This window comes from Octodon degus, unplaced genomic scaffold (genome assembly GCF_000260255.1).
Source record: "Octodon degus isolate 3935 unplaced genomic scaffold, OctDeg1.0 scaffold00225, whole genome shotgun sequence".
In the NCBI taxonomy this organism is placed as follows: Eukaryota; Metazoa; Chordata; class Mammalia; order Rodentia; family Octodontidae; genus Octodon; species Octodon degus.
The window spans coordinates 3,047,280-3,058,818 of NW_004524801.1; the positions used below are offsets into that span (position 1 = coordinate 3,047,280).

At 42.8% G+C, this 11,539-nt stretch overlaps 1 protein-coding gene across 3 annotated transcripts in view; it reads left to right on the forward strand.

Annotated features, from left to right (window-relative positions):
* Tiam1 (T cell lymphoma invasion and metastasis 1) overlaps window positions 1-11,539 on the forward strand; it is a 421,384-nt gene that overhangs the window by 328,583 nt on the left and 81,262 nt on the right. For all 3 annotated transcript variants that reach the window (XM_023705557.1, XM_004645347.2, XM_023705559.1), the window contains 2 exons: window positions 2,278-2,448; window positions 8,876-8,980. In XM_023705557.1, coding sequence (XP_023561325.1) covers window positions 2,278-2,448; window positions 8,876-8,980 — 276 coding nt within the window. The remainder of the gene's footprint in view (window positions 1-2,277; window positions 2,449-8,875; window positions 8,981-11,539) is intronic.

Genomic DNA, 11,539 nt, shown 5'->3' on the forward strand with positions numbered 1-11,539 from the left:
AGAAGCCAGAGTGCACCAGGGAGGTCTGGCTCCTGGCTGGAGAGGGAGCAGAGTGCAAGGGCAGAGCCTTTCCTTTCTCTCTGACCAGACTGCTCGGGGATTATGTCATCCTGGTTGCAAAGGCACCTGGCTTCGGAAATGCCCAACAGCGGAGCTTCTGTGCTGAGATCTGATGAAATGAAATCACTGTGCTCCTGCACATTCCAGACACAGCCATTTCTGCAGTTAGCCGGTGCACCTCGCATGGCGTCAGTGCACACTCTGGCGCCATAGTCCTGGGGCTTCAACTTTGACTCGCAGACCGAGCTGTATCTCCAGCCCTTTCTAATTTTTTATTTTGAGACAGGGCTTCGCTGAGACACTACAACACCTAGGCTGATACTTGTAATCCCCTTCAGCCTGCTAGAATGCTGGGATTGCAGTTATTACGCCCTTATAATAACGTGATATTCTCTTGTACATATAGCCTAGGGAAACTGCCAAAGATTTTCCATTGGATTTCTGTGTAGCTTTTGTGGTTTTTCATTTTTTTTTTTTTTGTTTTCCAGGATGTCTCTTTTTTCCTTCCCCTGCCCCTGTTAGAATGCCTTGCTTAAAAAAGCAGTTTAGATGCAAAACTTGGGCTGATCCAGTGCTAAGAGGCACTTATTTAATGTTGCAAGCGGGAGCTGTGGGTAGAGTCCATTTATGGTTAATGGGATGTAGGCAAGTTGATTGCTTTGTGACAGTTTCTTCCCTGGGGTCTAACTTATCAGCGAAGGCAGCAGTATTCAAAGGCAGGCCTGAACATGGCTTCCACAGGTGGTTTTAGTTTAGTGACCTTTACTGACCCCTTCCCCCCATGAGAACCAGTGGTCTTCTTTTATTTATTATTATTTTTTTTAATGTATGGAAATGGTTAGGTAGCCACCTCTGTTTTTATTTGAATTTTTTTTTTCTTCTTGTACATCGCTAGCATGGGCCTTCTTCTTTTTTTTAAAATGTATTTGGTACAGGGTCTCACTATGCAGCTTCTCCTGCTTTCAGGCTCCCCAAGTGGTGGGATTACAGGCCTGTACCATCACGCCTGGACTCAGTGGTTGGCTCAGCTGCCCAGGCGGAGCCAGAGTGGCATGTAGTGCCAGAGATCGAACGCTGGTCCCTGCGCTTGCCTAAGGGTTTTGTTCTTGGGAATCTATAGATACGTATTTACCAGCCAGTAGCTTAGTTATAAACCAGTAATGATGTATTTTACATTATGCTCACTGATTATCGCTTGTATGTTTATATTGGTTGAAATCTAATATAAATCTTTTCTTGATTATTTCACTGGCTTCCTAATATTTCCATGATCTCTGGGGTGTTTTCTGTTTTGGCCCTTCGTCAGGCTTAGGTGTAGCCCAGGTGCTGACTAGGATAAGACAGCAACACCTCCCTGCTCACAAGGGTCTGCTGTTCCCAGTCCTCAGGCGGAGTGACAGATGGCACAGCGAGGACGGTCTCCTAAGTAGCCTTACCACCTGCCCTTTTGTTTCTTATTTTGCACATGCTAGCAGTACACAGTCATTCTTTTTATGTCCTCCAACCCCCACGTCACCTCCCTCTACCCCTTGTCTCCCCTTGACTGACTTGGAAAGTATTTAACTCCCCCGCCTTTCCTAGTATCTATCTTTCATCTTGCTCTTTAATTTATTTCTACTTTTGGGTTTTTATATATGAGAACCCATGCAATATTTAAGCTTGTGAAGCCCCCAGAACTTCCTCTGAGAGGTGGAGCTGTCCCTCTACGAAGCACTGTTGTGCTAGACACCGAAGAAGAGCCCAGAAACAATTCTGCCTCTTGATACCTTGTAGTTAAAGCATTGTCTTTCTGAAACAGTTACCTTGGGGCCTCGTTGCTTTGAAGTATAAAATAGCCCCATGGCAGATATTCTTATTGGCGGAATTCTCTACTCGAAACTCACTATGAGTTGGTAGGAAAATAACAGCAATAAAGCTGAGCTGAATGGGTAGCCCATTTCTTGCATTCATCTGGATTTCTCTACCTCTTCATTCATGCCATGTTCACCTACCAGGGCTGCAGATGAGGAGAGAGCCTGCCCCAGGTCTGAAGCCAGATACTCCCTGCCCACATTGTGCCATATAGTATCGTTAGCCTCTCCAGGGGATTCCCTGCCTCCCCCTCTGGCACCTTTTCTGAGCTGTTGTGCTAGGATGGGTAATCCCAGTGCAGCATGCGGGTCTGAGGTGGTGGGAGGTGGTCTGCTGCTGCGCTGCTCACTGCCCTTCTTGTTACAGAGAGAGAAAGAAGTGGTCTTACCCAGCGTCCACCAGCATAATCCTGACTGTGACATCTGGGTCCACGAGTATTTCACTCCATCCTGGTTCTGTCTGCCCAATAATCAGCCAGCCTTGACGGTTGTCCGGCCAGGGGACACTGCACGGGACACCTTGGAGCTGATTTGCAAGGTACGGAGCTACTTTGGGCTGTTTTCCTAAAAGGGATCAGGATGGGTGGGGGATCGTGGAGGCTGCAGATGGAAACTGAGTCACATGGGAGAAGAGGGTGCTTCATGGCACATGCAGCCACTTCTGAGCTGTATCGCGTCCCTTTGTGATCATACGCTCGCTAGTGTAAGTGGCTTCCTTGGCTTTGGAAGACAGGGCCTCAGCTAAGTAGCATCTTTCAGTGAGTGTGTGTGATAGATTTTCAGCGGGGACATTCATACACACAGTTTAGAAAATTTAAGAACAAACTATGTTAACATGTCATGTGGCACCTCCCTCACAGAATCCCAAATGACCGCTCCACACATTTGGTGTCTGTCCATTTTCTTCCTACACACCACACACACATGTATTTGACAGCATCATCTTCTGGAGACTATTTTGTGACCTGCTTTTGAGTCACTAATTGACACAAAGCTTTTTTACAGGGGAGAATAACTGTAGTGAGCACAAGTTTGACCTTCTCCTCTTCCTGTGAACACTGAGTTAGGCTGAACCACTTTCCTTTGCTTTAAGGCGTAGAAAAGTCTAGACCTTTTTAGGATCACTCTGTTTTCATTTTTTCTCTCCTCAGAGCAACCAGATGAATGCCCCTGGGTGAGGGCAGGAGGAGAGGAAAGGACAGAGCTTTTCTTGCGAGCTTGTTTTTATCTTTGATGTTGCAACTAATGGCAGCAGTGGTCTTGTTTTATAGTGACCAGTCTGAGGAAGAGCAGTTACTTTTCTTATCTTGTACACCGAGAAAGAGAGACTCAGAGAGCTTTACTTACTTGCCTGATTTTACATCACTGTCTGTAGCCAAGGCAAGACTGAGACCAAGTTAGACTGCTCCAAACCTGGTCAATCCCCTCTGACTCTGTCGGTTCACCTGGCTCGGGAGGTCTAAAATATACTCTTAGGGGCATAATTTGGCTGCAAAAGTGCAAGTAGCCAGGCATGCACCAACAATCAGGAGGCTGAGGCAGGAGGATTGCTGTAATTCCAGCCTGTGCTACACAATGAACTCTAGGCCAGCCTACATAAGGAGGCCCTGTCCTAGAATAAAAAGGAGAGTAAAAATCTTTTCTATCAGAATTTTATTCAAGAAGTTGGCTGAATAAATTGATATTTTTAGGAGGAGTTCATCATTCAAAACATGATTTGAAAGTACTGAATAACTTTCATTACCTTACCTTGACAAGTACATCTGTAGTTCTACATTGCATATATACTTTATATAACTTTTATATTACTTATATGTTTGTGTTATTTATATATCTTAGATGTGTATATTTATATATAAAAGGTCTAAAATAAAAATATTATGTTAATAAAATGTTTATTTTAAAATTTAAAAATATTTTAAAACAAACAGACCAGTTGTAAAGAAAAAAAAGGCTTGTGCGAGTGGGGAGAATGGAAGGGTACAGCTGGAATCAGCTTGTCAAATAGTAGCATGTGGAGGAAAAGTAGAATAGTTACTTGTTTCAAGACGAAGCTAAAATCAGCCCCCACGTAGGTATTAAAAATAAATGATATTGCTTTACATACTTCGATTCTTCAGTGTATTTGAGTTCTAGCTTTTGAAGGTAATGGTATCTCTGTTCGTAATTTTTCATTTTAATTACTTAACAAAATAGGTCTCCTGAGGATTTCTGCATTGCTTTATTTATAGATTAGCATGATTCTTTAGAGAACCATTAATATTCCACACAGCAGTAGGAGTTATTCTCAGATCTGCAGCTCCAAGTGCTCAAAGTAGGACTCTGGCCTTTTTGCCGAAGTCAGGCTTTCGACATTCAGTAGAAGCTAAGGGAGGGAAAGGTAATGTTTTCACTTCCATCCTGATATCATCTGTAGATAAAGCTGTGGGCTGTCCCCTGCAAAGGTGGTGATGAGCCTACGGCACGCGTGCCACAGCAGGCTGCTTGTTATCACCGAAAGCTATAAAAGGTGGCCCGCCACTGCTCTGTGCTTATTTCTCTCTCTTGAAAGGTTTCTGTTGGCCTCACTAAGACACAACAAATCCCTTTCTCTACCAACAAAAAGTCATCCTGCCCAAAGATCCCTGGGTTTTTATTCTTTTTCCAAAAACATAGAAATATAAGCAAAGAGAGTGTGGTGTGAAACAAGCTTATATGTCATGAGTTTAAAAATAGAAACTTTGGTGCTGCACGTTTAAAAGCTGATGTTCTCCGGAAAAACATCTACATAGGATAAATTACATAGTGTGCTGAGAGCCAGGTGTCTTGGAAAGCTTGCCTTTTCTTTGGAAAATGCTTTGCTGTAATTAGTGGAAAGAAAGACCGCATGGCAACTGAGCCACAGGTTGTTAATGACCTAACACAATGGTGAGTGGGGTTTGTGTTGTTGATGTTTTTGGAGGAGGGGTTGAAAGCAAAGATGTAAGAATGTGTGCCTTTTATTTTGTAATTGTCATGCTCAACATCGTCGGTGATGGATGCTTTTTCTAATATTTAATAATCAATCTCTTTCTTCTATCTCTTGCATTCAGCTCATTCTCTTTCCTATTCTCTCTGACCCGCATCATTTCCCATCAGTTTGCCATCTGCCATCTGATCACAAGTCGAGTTCTGGTATAGTAAATGTTTCAAGATCTACATTTCATGTTACCGATGTTACTGTGGTGATTATTGCTAAATGCAGCAGGTAACTATGTCGATCTGTAGGTTTTAGATATATTCTTATGTTTGTAACAACCATTCCTTCATACTCATTGATACTGCTCATATGTGACGTGATGTCAGTTTTGTCTTAGGCTTTTACTGTGTTGGTTTACTATGGTTTTGCATCTTCTAACAACTAATGGTGTTTAAGAGATAAAAGGTCACGTTGACAATTAGGGAAATAAAATCTTTGGCAATTCTGCCATAACGCTTTGTGTATTTGTGAGTGTGGTGGGTTTCTGTATTCAACAACTACGAATTTGTACATTTCCCAGAAGAGATTCACTGAAAGAAGAGAAATGGGAGGGTAAAACAGGATGGATAAGAACATCTGTGTCAGTAAATTGTCATCTATTTTAATGGCTCAAATTATTTACTGAAACAATTACAGTGTGTTTTGTTATTTTTTCCCCTGAAGCAGTTATGTAAGATACTAAATTTTAAAAATTATGCCAACTCAATTAAAATTGCTCTATGATAATATTTATGTATTAATTTATAGCCACCTTGCTTAAAATGAATCAAATGCTCTCTAATTTAAGTAAGTGTAAGCTGCAAAGCAAATCTGTACTATTTAAGTTTTTTCTAACTGAATTTCTTGTTAGGAAATTTTCTCTTGAATGTTTTATAAGTCGAAGGCAGGTCACATATTTAGAATCACTGTCCTAAAATACTCGTCAATATTTGCAGTTCCTTCTGCAGAGGATGCATTGTGAATATGGTTGGTTGGTTATCCTTTTGTGATGCTGAGGAACACACAAAAGACTTTTTCAGAGTTTTGAGATCTGATTTACTTAGTTCCTTAGGATTTGCCTTTTATTTAGACCAGCTATAACTATGAGAGCTCATAAATCAGAAACTTTGACCAAAATGGGAAGGCACACTGGCACCCTGAACCAGTATCCTATTGTTAGGGTAACTATTTACTGACCGAGCATGGGGTTCATGGGTCCCAATTCAAAACATTTTGACTTTTATGCCTGTTGCATGTCTTATTTTTACATTTTGAAGTTCTCAAAGAATTACTGTAATACAAAATTTGGAAAATATGATTGGGGAGGTGGCAGAAAGTATCCTTATCACCAGTTAGTATTCTTTCCTCTGTGCCGTATTAAGCAGCATACACGAGATGCCTCTAAAGTAAAGGGGTCAGCACTGAGGCTTGAAGGGATAGCAGGGTCTTCCAATGGCTCCAAGACCACCTGAAGTCTTTCGGTACCTGGTGGAGCGCCTGCTCTTTCACACTGCAGTTTCAGCTCTCCGAGTTTCCATTCTGTGAGGTTGCTGTTGAGAACTGCTTTTCGCAAGATAGTCTGCGGAAGTGGCAGTATCTTTAAGCGTATCCAAAATGTTTATTAATGATGAGAAGATTCCAAGCCAATTTGTTCCTGTGGCTCAGACCCATGAAACTGCATTCTCGTTCTCTTCCATCTTTATCAGCAACAGATGGTAAACAAAATTCTGTTTCTGTTTAAAGACTTCAGTGAGGACCTGGGTAGGTGGGAAGCCCTTGCAAGACACCGCCTCCCCCAACCTCTGAGGAAAACTTTCTGTGCTTATTGTATCAGCCTAAGTATGGCTGTTTTGTTATTGTTTCTTTATCTCGGTGGCTCTCCTGGAAGCGGTAGGCAGCACGCCGTAGCACTTCCCTCAGCTTGCCCGTGAACCCTTGCTATCTTTGGCTTCAGTGGCCCTGGGTCTGTCGGATTACAGCATCCGGCCTCAGTACATACAGGAGAGGACATGAGTCGGGTACCTGTGAATGTGTTTGTGGAACGGTGTCTGTGTTCTGTGCAGCAGGCTCAGACGATCTCATTACTAGGGAATAAGACGCAGGTTAGGGTTCCCAAGAATCACTGACAGAAGCCTTTATCACCCTGCTGCATGTTCAGGGGAAACTGCTTTTGGCTTTCCAGAAATGTGCTTTTGTGATAACATGGGATGTCTGGCCTGCATCTGTATATTTATTTACATTTGTGTATTTATTTGAAGTACTAAAGCATCATTTCCCCACTGGCTGTGTGGTAACAGCACTCTTGTATGGCTGCATTCCTGAGGACTGCGTGCATGCTTGGACTTCTGCTTCATGTCGACAGTGTCTGGACCACTCAGAGTCTGGTAGATATGATTGCAGTAGTGTTATTAGACTAGCAGCACAGTGCATCTCCTCTGGCCCTAAGAACAGTGCCGATAGGCAGCACAGTTGTAATCCTAGCACTCTTGGTAGTTGAGGCAAGCATGTTGCAAGACTGAGCTAGGCAGATTTGTGAATTAGCAAGACCTTGTTTCAAAATAAGATAAAAAGGGTCGAGATGAATTCACAGTGAAGACTTTAGGTTCAGTCCCTAGCTGCTGAGGATAGAGCGGGATGACTGCTGTACAAGTGAAGATGTCATTTCATTAAGCTGGGCATGGTGGCTCTTGCCTCTAGTTGCAGCACATCAGAGGCTGAGGCAGAGGGATCGCTGCAAGTTTGAGGCCAGTCGAGATTACATAGTGGACCTTGACTCGGAAAAAATTTTCGTATCATTTATTTTGAGATAATCTCATCAACAGAGCTTTGAAGACAAGAGAGTTTATATTTATGAAAAATTTCAGTTTTATGTACAAGTTTACAATATAATAAGTTCCCCTGTGTCTCTTACCTGGAACCTATAGTTATCAAACAAGTTTCATCTATTCATTCATTCACTCCATCCAGTCAGCCTGAATTATTTTGGAAGCAGATTCTACCCGTCCTGTCATTTATTTATTGGTACTTTAGGATGCATCTTTAAAAGATAAGCATGCTTATATTCTCAGTTTAAGGACTAGGGGTGTAGTTCAACAGTAATGCTCGCCTACCATGCTGAGGTGCTGGGCTTCATCTCCAGAAGGGAAGACAAACAAACAAACATCCAAAACCAGCAGTTAAGATACTTTCTCTCTTTCAGTATATTTTCATGGTACTAGTGTAATTTTTGAAGAACATTTTCTTTCTTTTACCTTTTTTGTCTTCTTGATGATATATTGAGAGTTATTTTAAACCCATATTATCGTGATTCCAGTTTGCCAAAATCAAGCCAAGCATGATTTTTTAAATAGACAAAAACCAGCTGCCCCATGCTGAACCAAAGGAGAAGCTCTGGAAATCTGAGTTGTTGACTATTTTAGAACCATTTTCCTCGAGCAGAGCACTCAGTGTGCTCTCAGAGTTGGGCACACACCTGTCGCTCTGCTGTGGAGGATGTCGCCCGCAGGGTGTATGAGGCTGCGGCCCTCGTGCCTTTCTGCGGCCAAACCCCTGGCACCTGAACTGTTAAAACAACTACTCTGGTGTCCCTTCGTGGTTTCAAAAAACAACTTTGCTGATACACGGCTATTTTCTCTCCCTGTAAACCTTTTTCTACCCTTCTGACCACTTTTCTTGAGTTGCCTGTTACATGTGGAATTGTATTTAAGGGCTTTTTTATTCTGATATGTTTTGGTTGGAAAATCTGGTGTTGAGAAGAACCATGAATCAAATAAGGAGAAGTGAAGAGGTGACATAGGTGGTCCCACTAAATCATAGGATAAGTTCGGTGAAGGTGATTATAAATCCCCAATTTGGGGGACAAACCTTTTAAAAGGCATAGAAGCCTTAACTTTGCTTCCTGTAACAAATCTCTACTGTTCTTGCAAGACATGAGCTGCTCCTTGCTATTTGCTCCTTACATGGACATTTTCTTTTCTTTTTCTCTCAGGCACATCAGCTGGACCATTCTGCTCATTACCTGCGTTTGAAATTTTTAATAGAAAACAAAATGCAGTTCTACATCCCTCAGCCGGAAGAGGACATTTATGAGCTGGTAACGTTTATGACTGTTGTCTGAGGGCCTTCTGTGGGAGATTGTTTTCAAATTATGTGTGTACTTGTGTTAATTGTAGCTGGTGGAGTGGAACGGGTTAGAAAATAAACGAGCTGCCTTTGGAGCACTGAAGGTGCTGGAGGTGGCCCGACTTATCACAATATTTCCACAGTGGAAATGTCACCTCTGTTTATCCAAGCAGCAGTGCCACACTGCTGGGAAACACCGAAACCAGGGCTCCCTTTCAGATGGAATTTTAATCATGATTATGGACTCACCCTGTGGTGTGGACAGTCTCTTAGTTTAAAGCAGACACTCAGAGATCATCTGGCTGTTGTCAGAAGAGAAAGTCTAGCTCCAATTTTGCGTGCTACTCATATGTGTATCGAAGCCAGTGGGTCACTTGTGAGTAGCTGGGTTGGTGGTCTACGCCTGTGGCCCGAGTACTCGGGCTGCTGCTAAAGGAAGATTGCCGTGAGTTTGAGACCAGCCTGGGCCACATGTTGAGACCAAGGCTGGCCTGAACCACATGGCAGACCCTCTGTCAAAACACATAAACACCAACAAACCTTGCAGGTGAAGAAAGCTGCTGTCTTATTACATATCCCAGCTTGTTAGGCTTGTATATATGGATTTCTGGGGACTCCTATGTGTGGAGCAGATTTATGGGACTTGATTTCTGAACCAGGGCTGGCTTTGTAGAGTGGTTTTACTGGACGAATCATGTGGCATCAATAAAATAGTGAGATACAGTATTTAACTTCTAGGAATCTGCAAGTTCAGAGATAAGTTTCGTAGTAGATTCTAATGGTGGTTGTATTGAACCAGTGACAAGTCCCTTCTTCTCTCGGCTGGGTGGTGCAATTTTCAGTTCCAATAAAGAAAGATCTGGGAGCAAGGCGCCTGTGTTTTGGAGATCGTCCCGCTCTGCTTGTTGGCTACTTAGTCATTCCTCATGGGGCGCTGGGCTGCTTGCGGGATGTGAGACTGCGCACAGGATGACTTCAGAGCCTCACCACTGAGAGGGGAACTGAAAATTTAAACCCAAATGTTCTCTTTTTTGGAAAGGGGAAGCATGATTTAAAAATTAGTAGGAAATGATGTTTTAAGTCAGCTTCAATGGGGAAAACTTTAAATGTAATAAAACTCTCAACAATTTGAAGCACACCATTCGATGAGTTTTGACAAATGTATACAGTCATGTTTCCACTACCTCAATCATGATGTGGAACATTTCTGTCATCCTAAAAGGTTTCCTCAGTCGCCTTTAAGTGTTTTCAAGGAAATGGAAGAGGGTGTGCTTTAGGAACAGTCTTGCTGTTACGTGGTAAGAGAGGATCGGAGTGATGGGTCCGCTTTCTGCCGTCGCTTAGTGAGTGCTGACAGAGGAGCACCGCTTAGCAGAGGAGCTGACAGAGCTGACACATTGCTTCTCGGGCACGGAGAAAGGAGCTCAGTGTTCATGCTCCATGAGTGTAGGGGGAAATCCTTTTCCTTACTTAAGAGAGGGGACTGTTATCTGGATGTGATAGTGGTTGCCTGTAGTCCAGGTACGTGGGAGGCTGAAGCAAGAGGATCAGTAGAGTGCAGAGCTTCAAGGGCAGCGTGTGCAACCCACTGGGATCCTGTGTTGGAGAGGGAGATGGAGAGGAGATAGAGCATAAGGGAGACAGAGCGAGAGGGAGAGAAAGAGGGAGAGGAAAGGAGAGAATACTTTGGTAATAACACTGGAATGTCTATTAGATCATGTACTTTGTATCTTGGGGTTAGAGAATTTTTCACATCTTAAATCACAGGGATTAGACCCATATCCCTCATATCCTAGTGTATATGAAGATAGCACTGACACTTGAGCTGTATTGTTTTTTAAATAATTCATACTGCAGCTTGGACACATGATGATCCTCCTGTCTCAGCTTCCCCAGCACTGGGATAACAGGTGTGCGCCACAATGCCCAGTTTTGGTGGTCGGCACAGTGGCATGGCATGTGGTCCTGGGGATTGAACCTGGGTCCTTGTGTTTTCCAGGCAGGCTCTTAGATTGCTGAGCTATCTCCCCAGCCTGGAGCTATGTCTTTTGACATTTTATTGACTCTTCTTTATTCGTGACCATTGCATGTTACTGTCTCACATAGGAGACTAAGGTCCACCATGCTTGAGCTGTGTCTGAAATTGCTATATATCTGCTGTAGTCTTGCTAAAAAGAGTATGAAGTACAGAGAGACCCTCGTATTGCCTCTTGCCTTGTTGCTGAAAGTCTCTCGCCCAGAAATCCCAGGGGAGGCTAAGGTGCTCACATTAGCACCTCTATTTTTACCAGGGTTCTTCGCTGTGCTGTTTTCGGTAGTGGTGGCTGCCTGGTGATAAATAAATAAACCCCTTCTCAGACATAGAAAAAGAATGAAAAAAGACATAGGGAAAAAAAAAGGTTGCTAATATGAAATAGGGAGCTAGATCTTTTGCATCTTTAGAGTGACATAGCTATAAGCAATATTCTAAAATGTCTAGATAATAATATATTTGTTTATTTATTAGCTTATAAAATTATAAGGTCTAGCA